This window comes from Dendrobates tinctorius, unplaced genomic scaffold (assembly GCF_039654945.1).
Source record: "Dendrobates tinctorius isolate UK_male_01 unplaced genomic scaffold, ASM3965494v1 ptg000019l, whole genome shotgun sequence".
Lineage (NCBI taxonomy): Eukaryota > Metazoa > Chordata > Amphibia > Anura > Dendrobatidae > Dendrobates > Dendrobates tinctorius.
In genome coordinates, this window is record NW_027361687.1 from 29,162,243 (window position 1) to 29,181,269 (window position 19,027).

The 19,027-nt window shown below is 48.5% G+C and overlaps 1 protein-coding gene across 2 annotated transcripts in view; it reads left to right on the forward strand.

Annotated features, from left to right (window-relative positions):
• The window catches only part of VTI1B (vesicle transport through interaction with t-SNAREs 1B), an 81,602-nt gene extending 67,154 nt beyond the window's left edge, over positions 1–14,448 (forward strand). The window contains exons 1-6 of one of the 2 annotated variants that reach the window (XM_073566794.1): positions 561–794; positions 2,218–2,276; positions 8,643–8,825; positions 9,646–9,819; positions 10,280–10,341; positions 14,025–14,448. In XM_073566794.1, the coding sequence (XP_073422895.1) occupies positions 698–794; positions 2,218–2,276; positions 8,643–8,825; positions 9,646–9,819; positions 10,280–10,341; positions 14,025–14,121 (672 nt within the window). In that variant the 5' untranslated portion in view covers positions 561–697 and the 3' untranslated portion in view covers positions 14,122–14,448. Of the gene's footprint in view, positions 1–560; positions 795–2,217; positions 2,277–8,642; positions 8,826–9,645; positions 9,820–10,279; positions 10,342–14,024 lie in introns of those variants that run through there. The other variant, XM_073566795.1, reaches the window with a different exon arrangement.
• Positions 14,449–19,027: the final 4,579 nt, after the last annotated feature.

Below are 19,027 nucleotides of genomic sequence, written 5' to 3' on the forward strand. Positions count from 1 at the left end.
CAGAGAGAGAGAGAGAATATTTTTTTTTGTTGTCCGGCACCCAAAGAATTTCAGGTTAAATCAGTGTCTGGAGGATCCGCCACAGAAAAAAACGTTGCAAGCTCCGTTTTGAAATCTTTGAGGATGGTGACGGACAGCAACTTTTGGCGGATCCTCAAAAAAAACGAATGCAACGGACGGCAATCCGTCACAATCCGCCAATAATGGAAGTCAATGGGGAAAAAAAACGGATCCTCAAAAAAAATTTGAGGATCCGTTTTTTTCAAAACCTGGCGGATTGTGACTGATTGTAAAAAACGGAAGTGTGAAAGAGGCCTAAGACAGGAGTAGCAGCGCCACAGTATACATGGCATAGTTTATTGGCAACCAATGTTTTCTGAGTGGTGACATCCCTTAACCAGTGACCAGCCTCTTCAAGGGCTTATGCCTGACTTTTTGTTTGGCCTTTAACCTTGAGAGCTGTGGTATTAACCTGTGATTACAGGACGCATTCCTTCAGACTAAACACCACGACGACTACATATCTGCACTGCAGCAAGCAGAGGCAGCGCTAGATTGTTTGCACATGCGCAGAACACAACACAGCAGCGGGAGCGAGCAGGAAGTGGAAGGGCGCCTGGTCACATGGGGTGACGTCACCGGCTTTCCTAGCAGTCAGTCACATGATCCTCAGTAGCCGGTTGGTGCCGACACAGCGATGTCGTCCGAACACTTTGAGTCGCTGCACGACCTGTTCGCGGAGCGCTATGAGCAGCTGCAGCGGATGCCGGGCCGGCTGGAGAGCTGCCGGGGAGGTGACTGCTGGATACACTTGCGCTTTGCGCTTGTTGTTGTTCCTGTGCGGATGTAGCAGGGCGGAGTGTGTGAGGGAAACGTATCGTGCATGTTAAAGGGGGTCCTGTAACACTGCAGGAAGTCTCTCCCATCTCTAAGTGGTGCTCCAGTTACTGCACCAATGAACACATGACCACTGCAGCCAATCGCTGACCTCAGCGATTGGCTGCAGCGGTCATGTGTTCATGGACAGGGAGTAAGCAAATAAGTGTGGGAGGAGGGTGTGGATAACTGCTGTATTCTCCTTTGTGAACAATTTTCTAACAAAAAAAAATCCCTCCCAGTGCAATGAGGTATAAATGGGTCAGCGGAGGGAAACGGCCAGCAGGCGTATCCGATCCGTGCAGCATCCGTTATATAGTCACACAGGGGACTTCACCCCCAGAAAACACTTTCCTGCAGCAAGGCTCCTCAGTGCACCCTTTGGGGGGGTGAAGGGCTCTGTGCAGCGCTCGCACCCATGGGGGGACAAAGGGCTCTGTGCACCGCTCGCACCCATGGGGGGAGGAAGGAGCTCGGTGCACCACTCGCACCCATGGGGGGGGGGATAAAGGGCTCTTTGCACCGCTCGCACCCATGGGGGGGGAGGAAGGAGCTCGGTGCACCACTCGCACCCATGGGGGGGGGGGGGGATAAAGGGCTCTTTGCACCGCTCGCACCCATGGGGGGGAGGAAGGAGCTCGGTGCACCACTCGCACCCTTGGGGGGGGATAAAGGACTCTGTGCATCGCTCGCACCCATGGGGGGAGGAAGGAGCTCGGTGCACCACTCGCACCCATAGGGGGGGATAAAGGGCTCTACACCGCTTGCACCCATGGGGGGGGGGATAAAGGGCTCTACACCGCTTGCACCCATGGGGGGGGGGGGGGATAAAGGGCTCTGCACCGCTCGCACCCATGGGGAAGGAAGGAGCTCGGTGCACCACTTGCACCCATGGGGGATAAAGGGCTCTGTGCACTGCTCGCACCCATGGGGGGAGGAAAGGACTCAGTGCAACGCTCCCATCCATGGGGGGGGATAAGGGGCAGTGCTCGCACCCATGGCATCCTTCATATTTCCCCTTAGCCTGATGCCTACTTGCCTAGCTCTACCTGAATTGTAATCACCGACCCTGTACAGTCACACTGACATCGCAGGAACCCAGCGAGTGTGTACTCGCAGTGTCAGGGACGGGCGCGCTCATCCCTCTGTACTGCCTGCTCGCTTGCACACAGGGGCACACAGTAGCTTGTGGACAATTCATTCAGAAGAGAGGGATGAGAGCGTGCACACACTGACGCTGGAGAAGCACAGCGAGTGAGCGAAGAGCCCAGTGTTGGCAATGCTCAGATATTGGTGGCTTAGCCTTTTTACAGCACTATTCATATTATTTTTTTCTTATAGAGCAACATAAAAGTTTACTTCGGGAGTTTAACAAGAAGCATCTAGAAGCCAATGAGATGGTAAATATCGTCTTACAGCCTGCAGTTCACCTCACTCACTTGTCACATTAGTCATATACTTTGCTTCTGTGTTCATGGGGTCCTCCAATGTTATCACCTCTTGGCTGATTGTGGGGGACCCCACTGATCTATCGCTGAGTTAGGATGGAGCATTGGGGATTTTCTATTTTTGTTGTCTATAGGATTGCTGCTCGTAGCCAAGCGCTGTCTATTAATGAGTAATAAGGCTGTGTGCACACGCTGCAGATTAGGTGCGGATTTTGTAAAATCCACAGGTGAAACCGCAGGTCAAAATACCTGTGGTTTTACCTGCGGATTGCTCTGCGGTTTTGCCCTGCGGTTTTTCATCTCCTCAATGGAGGAGATGGCAAACCGCAGCGAAATCCGCAGAAAGAATTGACATGTCAATTCTTTCTGCGGATTGAAAACCGCAGATAATCCGCGCGGTAAATTCCGCACCGTCTGCATTGCGGTTTTTGATTCCCATAGGGAATCATGGTACTGTACACCGCAGCGGCCAAAACCGCTGCGGAACCGCAGCAAAATCCGCAGCATGTGCACACAGCCTAAGGGTAAAAAAAATACTGGAAGTGATATGCTGTGCTGAAATATTAATGATGGGAGGAACGGGGGGGGCTTAGGCCAAGTTGCTTGTTGGTGGAGAAAAAAAAATCAAGGACCCCTCTCCCAACTCAACCAAACTAATAATAAAAAATCCAACTTTTAGTCAATTTACAAACAAAAATCAGAAGGGAGAGTCAAAAAAGTTTTAAAAATAAATTAATGAAAAACTCATCATTGGGATCATATATCCACCCCCTTTTTCCAGTTGCAAAATTAAATAAAATAAATACACACACAAGGATACAAAATAAGTCTGAGCTATGAAAATTTTAAATTAATTTAACAGTGCAGAAAAATAAAAAAGTGAAGGAAAATAAAATAAAATTGCAACTCCATAATAGCCTCTTTTTTTCACTTTGCCTCACATTCCTGTAAAAATACCTTAAAAAAAAAAAAAAAAAAAAAAAAAAAAAAAGCATCGTCAGTACTCAAATGGTACCAATAAAAACTAGGGTTCAGCAAATAACAGGCCACATATAACGGGACCTTGAGGGCACTACAACACTGAGGGGATCACTAGCCGAGTACTAAAAAAAAACTGTAGAGGAACAAGTGACATGAAGTAGCGTGTATATAATGGCCAGGATCATCCGTATAGAATACACTCATATATATAAACGTATACATTTTTATTAAAGTGCCCCTGTGATCAGGATTGTACACAGTAACCTACACACAGCGTCATGTCGGCGTCGTTATACTGATTACAATGATACCTGGTGATGTAATCCCTCTTTTGGTTATGAAAGAGTTAAATGCAGTGGAAGTGTGGAGGCTCGGCAGGCCTCTTGATGGTATAACAATATCATAACCTGCTACCATCTTAAAAAAAAAAAAAAAAAAAAAAAGGGATAAAAAGGTGGATTAACTCCACAAAAGTATATGGTGGTTTCCTGATAAAGGAGTCATAGTACTCCAAAACGCGTTGAATAAAGCCACTTTTTCATCTGAATATCCATTTGGACTTCTATCTTTCGAGCAGAGCGGAGTTAATCCACCTTTTTATCCCTTTTCTCCTACACCTCATTGGGGGACACAGAGACAGTGGGTGTTATGCTGCTGGCCACTAGGAGGACACTAAGTCAAACAGAAAAAAAGTTAGCTACTCCCCTGCAGTATACACCCTCTCGCTGGATGAGATATCTCCAGTTCATGCTTAGTGTCTGTAGGAGGCACTTGGGTCTGGCTTCACACCCCACCGTTTTTATTTTATTTTTGAATTTTCTGTAAATTTTTATCTTTTAATTAACGGAGTGAAGGGGGCGACGGTTCCTTTCTACGGCCCGCTCCCCCCCGAACCAACAAGAGGCAAGCATGCGGAGTATACCTCCCCGTACACTTTCCTGCGACGTTTGGGGCTGATTCCTCTGACAATAATGGCGATGATCCTTACGACCGGGGGAAAAGTTCAGGTAATCCACGGATATGAGGGCAGGCGCACGGAATGGAGAAGACTGGACAGCGCTTCTGAAGGCTCTGAATCAGCCCCATAGCTCTCCATCCCCCTACCATAGGGAGGATCGATTGAGCATGCCCCTTTAAGAACTCCTCCAGCTCTGCTACATCAGCCCAGGAGGATGAGAGCCTGCATGGATGGCCTGGACAGCGCTGAGCAGTGGAGTTGATGTATGGGGTCGGGTCCTGGCCACTGGGAGAAGCGCTGACTTAGCGTCAGCGGCGGTGCACCGGCCCCCCATCGCGCCCCCCCTTGGCGCTACCGCGGGTAGCCCGAAAAATTTAGTCCCCGGCCTGCTAGGTCGCAATTTCAATAGCGCCACCCACTAGCGCCGCCTGCCCTCTGACTCCTACCGCAGGTATGCTCAAAAATTTAGCCCCCAGCTTTTCCGGCCTCCTAGGCCGCAATTTGAATAGTGCCACCCGTGCTATTATCGCCGCCCCCTCGTCTTGACGCCTCTCATCCCTGAAGAGACGCGCAATTCTAATCTCGGGGGCCATGTCTTTTTACCTCGGCATGCTCTGGATACGAGCTGTGAGGTGAGCATTCCGCCGGATACCAGGTGGGACCGCAGGGCCACCGCTATTCCTCCTGGGGGACACAGCGCAGGACCGGGTAAGCTGCATCTGCCCTCAAATTAAAGCTTAACCCCTTCCTGGCACATTCCCTGCAGCTGCAGACGGACTCTGCCGTTAACCCTTTCAGGAGCGCTATGTCTCAATCTAAGGAGGCTAAATGGGCTGCTAAAAAGCACACTGCGTTTTTTACCGTGTGTACCACTTGCAAGTCTGCCTTACCCAGTGAACAGACTAATCCGTTATGCACGGACTGCGACCCGGCCTGTGCCCCGACCTGCGCTCAATCGCCCCTCGCCGCTGCTGCTGACGGGCCTCCTGCGTTTAGTACCCCTAAGTGGGCTGCGTCCCTGACACGGTCGGTGGAGTCTCTGACCCAGGCTATATTCTCCCTCCGGGAGGACTCTTTAAGCCAGAAGGCGTCCTTACCCCCCCCGAGGAAGGCTCTGGCGTTGACCGGCAACCGTCCACCACCAAGGGCCGTACTCGTTCAAGGGATGGTCAGGTCTCTAGAAAGCGGACCCGTGACGCGTCCCCTAGTCCCGTTCTCAGCATCTGCGATTACTGTCTCTTCGCTCTCCCTCTCCTGGAGTTCTCAGTGAGCACGACTCTGAATTGGAATCTGACACGTCAGCCCCTCAGAATCCCCCAACTGATCAAGAGTCACTTGATTCTCTTATAGAACCAGTCAACAGGATTCTGAAGTTGGATGAGGGTAATTTTCCTGCTCCAGCACATCCTATCTCACATCAAGGGTCCGTCCCTTCCAGCCAGCGAGGAATCCGTGAAGATAACAGTAAATACACTTTCGCGCCTGGGATGGAAGATAAACTTCGAAACGTCTTCCCCAAAATCGGCTCAGCAGATTTCCTTTTTAGGAATAATCTTGGACACTTCCCGCGGGTTGGTCATTCTCCCTCCAGAAAAGACGCAAGCCTTACAACAGGCAGTGCGGACTCTTTCCCGACCAGCTTCTCACTCCATTCGTTTCAGCATGAGAGTTCTCGGAAAGATGGTGGCTGTGATGGAAGCAGTTCCATTTGCACAGTTCCATCTCCGTCCCTTACAACATGCGTTGCTGTTAGCTTGGGACAACAGCCCGTTCTCCCTGGACCGTCGCATCTTTCTGTCCCTGCGGGTCAGGCAAGCCCTCAGGTGGTGGACACTGAGGTTCTCCCTGAATCAAGGGAGGTCTTTTCTCCCAGTAAGATGGTTGGTAGTAAACACCGACGCAAGTCTTCTCGGCTGGGATGCGGTCTTTCGTCACCACACGGCACATGGTCGTTGGTCCACCCGAGAGTCACGTCTCCCCATCAACATTTTGGAGATACGAGCGATCAGACTTGCACTACGGAGTTTCCACCATCTCCTCGCAGGTCACCCCATCAGGATCCAATCCGACAACGCCACGGCTGTAGCGTATGTCAACCGCCAGGGAGGTACCCGGAGCAGGATGGCCATGCACGAAGTGAGTCACATCCTACATTGGGCCGGGACCAACCATTCGCCCATCTCAGCAATTCACATCCCAGGCATAGAAAATTGGGCTGCAGATTTCCTCAGTCGCCAAGGCATTGCCTCGGGAGAGTGGTCTCTTCATCCGGAAGTCTTTCAGCAGATTTGTCATCGTTGGGGGACTCCGGATGTGGACCTCATGGCCTCCAGACTAAACAAGGTGTCTCGGTTCATTGCCCGATTGTGCGAACCATGCGCCATCGGAGTGGACGCCCTAGTTCTGCCATGGCACCGGTTATGGCTACATCTTTCCCCCTCTTCCCTTGCTTCCGAGGGTCATCAAGAAATCAGAGCGGAGGGTGTACCAGTGATCCTAGTCGCGCCAGATTGGCCGCGCCGAGCATTGTATGCAGAACTCATACAACTAGTCGCCGACGTCCCCTGGAGACTTCCAGATCGCACGGATCTGCTTTCTCAGGGTCCGATTTACCACCAGAACTCCGGGGCCCTGTCTATGACGGCGTGGCCGTTGAATCCTGGATTCTAGCACAGGCTGGGTTCTCTCACGACGTGATTTCCACCATGATTAGTGCTAGGAAGCCTGTGTCCAGGAGTATCTTATCACTGCACCTGGAAAATCTTCTTTCATGGTGCAAGGATCATGGTCGATCCCCTCTGGTGTTCTCCATTCCGGCCATATTGGAGTTCCTTCAATCCAGCGAGAGGGTGTAAGAGGGTGTATACTGCAGGGGAGGAGCTAGCTTTTTTCTGGTTTACTTAGTGTCCTCCTAGTGGCAAGCAGCATAACACCCACTGTCTCTGTGTCCCCCAATGAATGGCTCAGAGAAAAGGATTTTATGGTGAGTACACAGAAATCCCTATTTTTTTACTCTGGCTGATCACCAGGAGACTGGTGGATCTGCAGCAGCTAATATTTCTATGAGCCTGTGTTTGCGTTCTTTCTGGTGAATAAAATCTGATTACAGGTATCTCTTAAAGCCCCCGTTACACACTGCAATATCGCTAGCAATATCGCTGTAAAGTCGCCGATTTTGTGACGTTGCAGCGATATTGCTAGCGATATCACTGCATGTGATACCTCCTACTGGCTCCCCCGCTGGTTATTGCTGATCGCGCGAGAAGCTCCTGGATCATTTCTCGTCGGGCGCTTCCTGTGGCGTCGACGAGCGACGCGTGGAGCCGGGCGGGTAGGACGCAGGATCGCCGCGTCTTGACAGGTAAGTAGCGATCCCCGTCCCCCGCGATGTCGCTGGTGAGATCTGCCTGTGTGGCAGCTCACTAGCGACCACCTAGCGATGCACCAGCGATCCTGACCGCGTCATATCGCTGGTCGGGATCGCTGGTGCATCGCTAGGTGTAACGGTACCCTAAGACCCTATTGCGCTTTTACTTTCTTTCCAGCTTTTTATTGAACCTGCTACCATCTTGATGGTTTGGTGGGGAGGACCCCACGTGTATCGCCACCTTGTGCGTGGCTTCCTCAGGGGAAAGAGAGTGGAGTTTTTTTTATCAGGTTCCATGTAGCTTTATCTCAGTGTTAGTGTGGGAGTTGGCAGGTGTAGCCATATGTAATCATACGCTTTTGTAATGTAATAGTCTTTGGAATATCACCATATAAACAGCATAATATTTGGCATTTTTTTGCTTATTGGTTTGGTTTGCCTGTGTGTGTGTGTGTGTGTGTATACCATTCTAACCTTTATTTATAAATTACTATAAAGCAATTAGTCTCTTTGTTCATATCTACGGTGTATAGGTTGAGGTCCCTGATTATTCCCTACACCGACTTTTAGTAGTGTGTTTTTTGTGCAGCCTGTTTTGGCTATTTTATTTGGTTTATGTCGGTGTTGTCTATCATGTTTTTTCATTAATAAAATGTATATGTTTATGTATGAGTGTATTCTATTCGGGTGATCTTAGCTATACACGCTACTTCATGTCCCTTGTTCCTCAGCAATTAAGAGACTGTCACACCGCTCCATCAATAGAAAAATAAAAGTGACTGGTCTCCAAAAATGGCAACACAAACCAAACTTTTTTTTTTTTTTTTCATAGTGTTGAATTTTTTATTTATGTTCATTCAGGTTATATCACTCACATAAGATTTTGCAAATGTAGCCAAAATGAGATAAGGCAGCAGCATCTTGTAGAGGTAGATTGAAAACCAACTGGAAAAGGTGATTGTTATAGACATGCAAGGTTTCATATGGGAATTTATTTTTATTTTTTTTTTAGCTTTCACAAATGGAAGAAGAACTAAAAGGTGCCCCACGATTGTTCCAAAATCAAATGTCAAATAAGATGCGCACCTATAGAAAAGGCCTCGGAGATCTGCAGCGAGACGCGAGGAATTCTAATATTGGATTTGCTAGCGATGAAGGAAGAAAAGGATTTTACAATATAGAAAATGAGCAGAGGGTGAGTTATATGTAGGGGGATGAGAACCAGGAGCTTGGGTGAGAGACCTTACCCCCACCATGACTGCTCTACCGTAACTACTGGACGCACGGTGTCGTAATGGCGGCAGATCTGCTCCAACTACTGGAAGCGCGGTGGCATAGTGGCGGCCGCCCTGCACCGACTACTGGAAGCGCGGTGGTGGCGGCCCTGCACCGACTACTGGAAGCACGGGGCGTTGTGGTAGCCCTGCTCCGACTACTGGAAGCGCAGGAGTGTAGTGGTGGCATCCCTGCTCCGACTACTGGAAGCGCAGGGGTGTAGTGGCAGCGGCCCTGCTCCAACTACTGGAAATGCAGTGGCGTAGTGGAGGCAACCCTGCACCAACTACTGGAAGCGTGGGGGCATAGTGACAGCGGCCCTGCTCCCACTACTGGAAGCGCGGGGGCATAGTGACAGCGGCCCTGCTCCCACTACTGGAAGCGCGAGGGCGTAGTGGCGGCAGCCCTGCGCCCACTACTGGAAGCACGGGAGCGTAGTGGCATTGGCCCTTTCACGACTACTGGAAGCGGGGGGAGTAGTGGCGGCGGCCCTGCTCCCACTACTGGAAGCGCAGGGGCGTAGTGACGGCGGCTCTGCTCCCACTACTGGAAGCGCGGGGGCGTTACTGAACACATCCTGACCTAATTCTGCTGAAAGTTGGGAGCAGCTGTTTCCACTGTTGGGTATCGGCTCCACAAAACTCCCTCCAGTCCTAATAATGCTGGTGGAATATATCTGGAGTGCAGACAGCATGTTATGTACTGTGTTCAGCCTTGCCTTCTATAATATGTAATTACAGGCGACATTGGATCCACAAAGATCGCTGTTTCTCCAAGGTCATGAGAGTCTGAACAGGACTACAGACAGTATCGCCAGATCCCACCGCATAGCCGCTGAAACCGATGCCATTGGCCACAATATTGTGGAAGAGCTCGGAGGACAAAGAGAACAGCTGGAACGAACGAAGGATCGTGTAAGTAAGCGCTGCTCTCGGGGACCGGCTACCGTGGTGGAAGAGGTGATGCTGGGTGGCTTTTATCAGTATGGAACTACGGAGATAGTACTACAGAGGTAGTAGTTTTGTTTTTGCTCTGCCCTGTGTTGTCAATTGTTTAGGAACAATGTGGGGGATTTCTCTACTTCTTTGCACTTGTTTTGGTGCTTTTACCCTTTCCTACTGCAGGATGTAATAGTAGGTGCTACATTAGGTCCCTGTTTTTGGAGTGGGCTCAGGAGCTGAGCCTGCACTTTGATCGCCAGATTGTCGTGTTACTTAGCCAGCATCTGCCTCTAACAGGAGAGTTCTGAGCTAATGTTAGGGCTCTTGAAAGAAAGGGAGAGGAACAAAATGGAAGTTCAAAAATGAACATTGGCTATTGAGGGAAGGGGTTAATGTTGTTCGTTGTTAACGGATAATTTCTGACTTCTTGCAGCTTATAAACACCGGTGAAAACTTGAGCAAAAGTCGGAAGATTCTGCGCTCCATGTCCCGGAAGTGAGTACTCCTTTGGACGTAGTTGCGTGTCTTTTTTTGTCCTTCAAGAAAAGCAGCCTTTTCATGAAATTTTTAGGAGTGGCGATGCTGAGACTGTGGTGCCTCTTATCGTCTGGCCTGTCTTTAACCCCTTAATCCCAAAGGGTGGTTTGCACGTTCATGACCCGGCCAATTTTTACAATTCTGACCACGGTACCTTTATGAGGTAATAACTCTGAAATGCTTCCATGGATCCCGGTGATTCTGACATTGTTTTCTCGTGACATATTGTACTTCATGTTAGTGATAAAATTTCATTCATATAACTTGCGTTTATTTGTGAAAAAAAACGAAATTTGGCGAAAATTTTGAAAATTTTGCAATTTTCCAACTTTGAATTTTTATGCCCTTAAATCACAGAGATGCGGCACACAAAAAACTTAATAAGTAATATTTCCCACATGTTTACTTTACATCAGCACAATTTTGGAACCAAAATTTTTTTTGTTAGGAAGTTATAGGGTTAAAAGTTGACCAGAGATTTCTCATTTTTGCAACACCATTTTATTTTTACGGACCACATCACATTTGAAGCCACTTTGAGGGGTCTATATGATAGAAAATACCCAAAAGTGACACCATTCTAAAAACTGCACCCCTTAAGGTGCTCAAAACCAGATTCAAGAAGTTTATTAACCCTTCAGGTGCTTCACAGGAATTTTTTGAATATTTAAAAAAAATAAAAAAATGAACATTTAAATTTTTTTCACAAAAAAAATACTTCAGGTTCAATTTTCTTTATTTTACCAAGGGTAAAAGGAGGAATTGGACAGCAAATGCAATTTGTCCTGAGTACGCTGATACCTGATTTGTGGGGGGGAACCACTGTTTCGGTGCATGGCAGAGCTCAGAAGGGAAGGAGCGCCGTTTGACTTTTTCAATGCAAAATTGGCTGGAATTCAGATCGGACGCCATGTCACGTTTGGAGAGCCCCTGATGTACCTAAACAGCGGAAACCCCCCACAAGTGATCCCATTTTGGAAACTAGACCCCCCCAAGGAACTTATCTAGATATGTGGTGAGAACTTTGAACCCACAAGGGCTTCACAGAAGTTTATAACGTACAGCCGTACAATTAAAAAATCATTTTTTACACAAAAATGATCTTTTCACCCCCAATTTTTATTTTCCCAAGGGTAACAGGACCCTAAAAGTTATTGTGCAATTTGTCCTGAGTACGCTAATACCCCATATGTGGGGGTAAAACACTGTTTGGGCGCATGGCAGAGCTTGGAAGGGAAGGCGCACCGTTTGACTTTTTCAACGCAGAATTGGCTGGAATTGAGATCAGACGCCATGTTGCGTTTGGAGAGTACCTGATGTGCCCAAACAGTGGAAACCCCCCAATTCTAACCCCTAACCCTAATCTCAGCCCTAACCCTAGCTCCTAACCTAATGGGAAAATGGAAATAAATACTTTTTTTTATTTTATTATTTTCCCATAATTAAGGGGGTGATAAAGGGGGGTTTGATTTACTATATATGGCGGTTTTTATATTTGGCGGCTGTCGCACACTAAAAGACGCTTTTTATTGTAAAAATAGTTTTTGCATCACCACATATTGAGAGCTATAATTTTTCCATATTTTGACCCACCGAGTCATGTGAAGTCTTATTTTTTGCGGGACGAGTTGACGTTTTTATTGGTATCCTTTTCGGGCACGTGACATCTTTTGATCACTTTTTATTCCGATTTTTGGGACGCAGAATGAACAAAAAACAGCGTTTTATTCATTTCTTTTGGCGGGTGCATTTACACATTGATAAGGCGGTTTTATTCTTCGGGTCGGTACGATTACAGCAATACCTCATTTATGTTTTTTTAATGTTTTGGCGCTTTTATGCAATGAAAACAATTTTATATCAAAATAATTATTTTTGCATTGCTTTATTCTGCGAGCTATAACTTTTTTATTTTTTTGCTGATAATGCTGTATGGCGGCTCGTTTTTTGCGGGACAAGATGACGTTGGTACCATGGATATTTATATGCGTCTTCTTGATCGCGCGTTATTGCACTTTTTGCTCGGCGGTATGATAATAAATCATTATTTTTTACTTTTTTTTATTTTTAAGGGGTTTGCTACAGGGGTTAACTAATGGGACAGTTTTATAGGGCGGGTCGTTACGGACGCGGCGATACCAAATATGTGTACTTTTATTGTTTTTTGTTTTTTATTTCCGAAAAATGAATTTATTAGGGAATATTTTTTTTTTTTAAATTTATTTAGCTTTTTTTTTTTTTTTTTTTTTTAAATTGTTTACAGTGGGTTTTTTTTTTTTTTAAACTTTATTACATTGTCCCAGGTGGGACATCACTGTCCCGTGACTGATCGCTGATCTGTCACATCACAGATTGCTGTGACAGATCAGCAATCTGTCACAGGCATTGAAGCAGACTTCCTCCTTGCCTGCGCTTTGCAGGCACTGAGGAAGCCAGCTCCCTGCAGGCCTCCAAAGGTCCCCGTCGCCATATTGGATCCGGGGACCTGCAGGGAATGAGCCCCCCGCAGCAGCGCTGCACATTGCGCTGCTGTGGGGGGCTCAGGGAAGCACGGAGGGAGCCCCCTCCCTGCCGATGCTTCCCTTTAACCACCGGTACACCGCGATCGTGTTTGATCGCAGTGTGCAAGGGGTTAACGTGTCGGGGGCGGTCCGTGACCGCCCCTGCACATTGTGCCAGGTGTCAGCTGTGATAATCAGCTGACACCCGGCCGCGATCAGCGGCGCTCACTCTGTGACGTAGTATCCCGTCCTTGGGAATTAAGTCCCAGGGCACATTTACGGAATAGTGCGTCACATGGCAGAAAGGGGTTAATGCCCCACAGACCTGTCTATGAGAATTTAGAATTCTACGGTAGAAGATTTACGCCTTTGCCCTGACAATCTATGGTGGTCTCTGCAGCTTGACCCCCTACCAGTGTAAACTTCTGACATGTCTTCATCATAAGCGAGAAACGTCTAAAATTACATACCCTTGCATTTCTACAATCTGTAGTTATAGGAATATCAGGCATCAATACCAGACAGTCTGAAAGAAGTGGCCACCTATAAGGAACTTCTTTCTTCTTCCTCCTTGTTGAACTGTCTACTGCTGACTGCAGAAAGAGTTAACTGAGGATCTATCAGTGAGCTCCCTACAATGACTGGGAGAGTTTGTAACTTTATCTGCCTTTTTCTGAGCTCTTCTCTGCTGATTTATGACCACATCAGAGTTCAATGTTCAGGAAAGCAAAGAGCCTATAAAAGCAAAAGTATGCCGAATTTTTTAATAAATCCTAACTGCGGAAAATGTTTAGCCCCAAACATATGCATCTAAATCTGTTGTCCCCCAAAGGTTTTTATTTTATTTTCTTCAAACCAAACTGTAAAAATTAATAAACCTTTAATTCCAATCCCCCCACAATTAATGAACGCCTTCACCAAGAAATAGGACGATTTTGCATGTGACCGATCTCTGCAGCTCCGTTCATGCGGTGGTGTGAAGCTCCACTACATTTTTTTTTTTAAGTGTTGGTGGAGCATGGCTGCGCCCTGTATGACTAGCATTCACTGAATGTACACTGTGGTGTTATAAGACCCCCATAATGTGATGTTATTACCTTTCTCTATGGTATTATAGAAATGCTTCTTTCTTTTATATAGGATCGTGACCAACAAGCTTCTGCTGTCCATCATCATCATCCTGGAACTGGCCATTCTCGGCGGCGTAGTCTACGTCAAGTTCTTCCGTAAAACGTGAGCTGTCTTTGCTCTCTGTGCGGACGCCGTGAAGGATTTCTGATGGGCTGTGAAGCATTTCTCTGCTCATCGGAGGGTAATAATGTATATATGTACAGAACATGGGGCCCCTGGCGCAGCTGGCAGTACTCCCGGATCACTTCTCTAACCGGACTATGAAGACGTGATGTCCGGACGTGCCCCTCGTGATAGCAAGGAGACCAATGAACCTGTCATTTCTTACATTACAAGCATTAATTCTTATTCTTTCCCATAATGTCAAATGCATTACATCACACTTTGTCAGTGCTATTTATACTTCTGATCGTCCATTAAAAAAAAAAAAATCCCTTTGTGATGGACTTAGTTACTTGCATATCATGGAGTGCAAAGACAGCCATATTATCGCTCGGAAGAGGGCTCCTTCTACCCAGTCTGGCTGAAGTGGGCTTAGCCATTATTAAATCCAATTCTTAGCATCTGAACGATAATCACTGGCCTCTCCTACACGACTGTCTTATTTCAAACAAAAACAACTTAGGTTGCAATGTGTAAACAAGACATTTAAAGGGGTTGTCCAGAACTTGGTTTGCCATCAATATTGGATCACTTGGGGGGGCCCGATACCCAGCGCTCACATGGATTCAGCTGTTTGCTGGTCCAGTGGTGGAGCCTGACTTCACATCCCTTTGCGCTGTGTAGTGGCCGTTCTCAGGTACTGCAGCTCAGCTCCCATTGGATAACAACAGAGTCAGAACAAAATATATGTATAAATATAACCAAAAAAGGGGGGGAGGGTCCACAGTCTTGTTACTGGGACCACGGAAATCCCCATTGGACACTCTTACCTAACCTAGAAACGCTTAATACAGAGTTAGTCCACAAAATTTGTATAGAAAAAATATGCAAATTTTATTAATTACAAGACAATTCAGTATATAGTAAAAATAATCAATATCCGACAAAAGGTCTTAGTACTAGAGACAGGTTGCACACAAAGTCCAGACGCAATAGTAAGAGGCCCCCCGAAGAAGCCAACGTGAAATGCACGTTGGGGCTACAATACTGTGTGTTCCTGACTGAGGCACTATGGGTAAGAGCAATATTCCATTTCTCCTACGCCTCATTGGGGGGGACACAGAGACAGTGGGTGTTATGCTGCTGGCCACTAGGAGGACACTATATACAACCTCTGGCTGGCTGAGATATCTCCAGTTCATGCTTAGTGTCTGTAGGAGGCACTTGGGTCTGGTTTCACACCCCACCGTTTTTATTTTATTTTTTAATTTTCTGTAAATTTTTATTTTTTAATTAACGGAGTGAAGGGGGCGACGGTTCCTTTCTACGGCCTGCTCTCCCCAGAACCAACAACAGGCATGCATGCGGAGTATACCTCCCCGTACACTTTCCTGCGACGTTTGGGGCTGATTCCTCTGACAACAATGGCAATGATCCTTACGACCGGGGGAAAAGTTCAGGTAATCCACAGATATGAGGGCAGGCGCACGGAATGGAGAAGACTGGACAGCGTTTCCGAAGGCTCTGAATCAGCCCTATAGCTCTCCATCCCCCTACCATAGGGAGGATCGATTGAGCATGCCCCTTTAAGAACTCCTCCAGCTCTGCTACATCAGCCCAGGAGGATGAGAGCCTGCATGGATGGCCTGGACAGCGCTGAGCACTGGAGTTGAGGTATGGGGTCGGGTCCTGGCCCCCGGGTGAAGCGCTGACTTAGCGTCAGCGGCAGTGCACCAGCCCCCCATCGTGCCCCCCCTCAGCGCTACCGCGGGTAGCCCGAAAAATTTAGTCCCCGGCTTTCCCAGCCTGCTATGCCTCAATTTCAATAGCGCCGCCCCGCCCCCGCCGCCTACCGCAGGTAGGCTCAAAAATTTAGCCCCCGACTTTTCCGGCCTACTAGGCCACAATTTGAATAGCGCTGCCCGCGCTATTATCGCCGCCCCCTCGTCTTGGTGCCTCTCATCCCTGACGAGGCACGCAGTTCTACTCTCGGGGGCCATGTCTTTTTACCTCAGCCTGCTCTGCACACGAGCTGAGGCGAGCATTCTGCCGGATACCGGGTGACACCGCAGGGCCACCGCCATTCCTCCTGGGGGACACAGCGCAGGAGCGGGTAAACCCTCAGATTAAAGCTTAACCCCTTTCCAGCATCTGCGACTCCTGTCTCTCTCGCTCTCCCTCTCCTGGAGTTCTCAACAAGCACGACTCTGAATTCGAATCTGACACGTCAGCCCCTCAGAATCCCCCAACTGATCAAGAGTCGCTTGATTCTCTTATAGAATCAGTCAACAGGATTCTGAAGTTGGATGAGGATAATGTTCCCGCTCCAGCACTTCCTATCTCACTTAAGAAAACCAAGCGTGTGCGCAGGTTATTTACCAGCCATCCGGATTTAAGAAAATTGTCCAGAAACATAGGGATCATCCTCATAAGCGGTTCACAGGGCAAAAGTCTACTCAGGCTAAATACCCTTTTGATCCAGACCTAATGAAGGATTGTTACAGTCCCCTCCGGTGGACCCTCCTGTATCGTGTCTTCCTTCAAAAACGCTCCTATACGTTTCTGAGGGTTCCTCAATCGGAAACCCTTCCGATCATCAGATTGACTACCTTGCCCGTTCAGTTTTTGAAGCTTCAGGAGCAGCGCTTTTTCCATCTTTCGCGGCAATTTGGGTCACAGGCAATGGCCGCTTGGGCAGAAGTCTTAATTCCTTCCAGGGCACCAATCTTCCTTCGGAGGCAACCACGGTCGCCAGGCAAATAATTCACGCAACGGACTTTGTAGTGGACACCTCTTTTGATGCCGCCAATTGCGCTGCTCAAACTGCCGCTAATGCGATCTCCATTAGAAGAGCCCTATGGCTTCGCGACTGGTGGGCGGATGCCACATCTAAAAGATCGTTGACTTCTCTCCCCTTTCAAACGGGTCAACTTTTTGGAGAGAAACTGGATCAGCTCATTTCTGATGCTACCGGGGGAAAAAGGCCTCAACAAAAGGCTGTTCGGCCGTTTCGCAACCAACAGCCGATGCGCTTTCGATCTTTTCGCAACAATTCCGGCTGGTCCTCCTCTACCTTCTCTTCCGGATCAGGTCCGTCCCTGCGCGGAGACAGAGGCTCCCAGGTCTCATACAGACCTATCCACTCTTGGAAACCCAGGCCTAGGGCTTCTGGATCTAGGGGAGCCAGATCTCATAGATCTACCCAATGACTTGCTGCAGTATCCGGCGGTCACGACAGAGTAGGCGGTGGCCTACTTTCCTTCAGCCACACCTGGCTCGCGGTCGTCCACGACAAGTGAGTCAGGGAGCTGGTGTACTCCGGATACAAGATAGAGTTTTCCTCTACCCCTCCAACTCGCTTTTTCCTTTCCTCTCCCCCCCAAGGGAAAGACAAGAGCCTTCCTTCGGGCTGTTCAGGCTCTTTTAAGAGACGGAGTCCTCATTCCAGCCCTCATCACGAAAGGTTCTGAGGATTTTATTCAAACCTTTTTGTTGTTCCAAAGGACGGGACAATGCGACCCTTTCTGGATCTCAAACTGTTAAATCAGTTTGTCAGGGTACGGCGATTCCGAATGGAATCTCTGATCAGTTGTCGCTTCCATGGAAAAAGGAGAGTTCCTAGCATCCATCGATTCCGATCTGCCCTTCCCACCAGCAGTTCCTGCGTTTTGCAATTCACGAGGAACACTTCCAGTTCGTTGCCTTGCCCTTTGGACACGCCACTGCCCCCAGGGTCTTTACCAAGGTCATGGTGGCTGTCATGGCCATTCTCCACTCTCGGGGAGTAGTGGTGTTACCGTATCTGGACGACCTGCTCATCAAGGGTCCGTCCCTTCCAGCCTGCGAGGAATCCGTGGAGATAACAGTAAATACACTTTCGCGCCTGGGATGGAAGATAAACTTCGAAAAGTCTTTCCCGAAACCGGCTCAGCAGATTTCCTTTTTAGGAATGATCTTGGACACTTCCCGTGGGTTAGTCATTCTCCCTCCAGAAAAGACGCAAGCCTTACAACAGGCAGTGCGGACTCTTTCCCGACCAGCTTCTCACTTCATTCGTTTCAGCATGAGAGTTCTCGGAAAGATGGTGGCTGCGATGGAAGCAGTTCTATTTGCACAGTTCCATCTCCGTCCCTTACAACATGCGTTGCTGATAGCTTGGGACAAGAACCTGTTCTCCCTGGACCGTCGGATCCTTCTGTCCCTGCGGGTCAGGCAAGCCCTCAGGTGGTGGACACTGAGGTCCTCCCTGAATCAAGGGAGGTCTTTTCTCCCAGTTAGATGGTTGGTAGTAACCACCGACGCAAGTCTTCTCGGCTGGGGTGCAGTCTTTCGTCACCACACGGCACAGGGTCGTTGGTCCACCCGAGAGTCACGTTTCCCCATCAACATTTTGGAGATACGAGCGATCAGATTTGCTCTACGGCATTCATCTCCTCGCAGGTCACCCCATCAGGATCCAATCCGAAAATGCCATGGCTGTAGCGTATATCAACCGCCAGGGAGGTAGCAGGATGGCCATGCACGAAGTGAGTCACATCCTCCATTGGGCCGAGACCAACCATTCGCCCATCTCAGCAATTCACATCCTGGGCGTTGAAAATTGGGCGGCAGATTTCCTCAGACGCCAAGGCAATGCCTCGGGAGAGTGGTCTCTTCATCCGGAAGTCTTTCAGCAGGTTTGTCATCGTTGGGAGACTCCGGATGTGGACCTCATTGCCTCCAGACTAGACAACAAGGTGTCTCGGTTCATTGCCCGATCCATGCGCCATCTGAGCGGACGCCCTAGTTCTGTCATTGCACCGGTTCCGGCTCCCGTACATCTTTCCCCCTCTTCCCTTGCTTCCGAGGGTCATCAAGAAGATCAGAGCGGAGGGTGTACCAGTGATCCTAGTCGCGCCAGATTGGCCGCG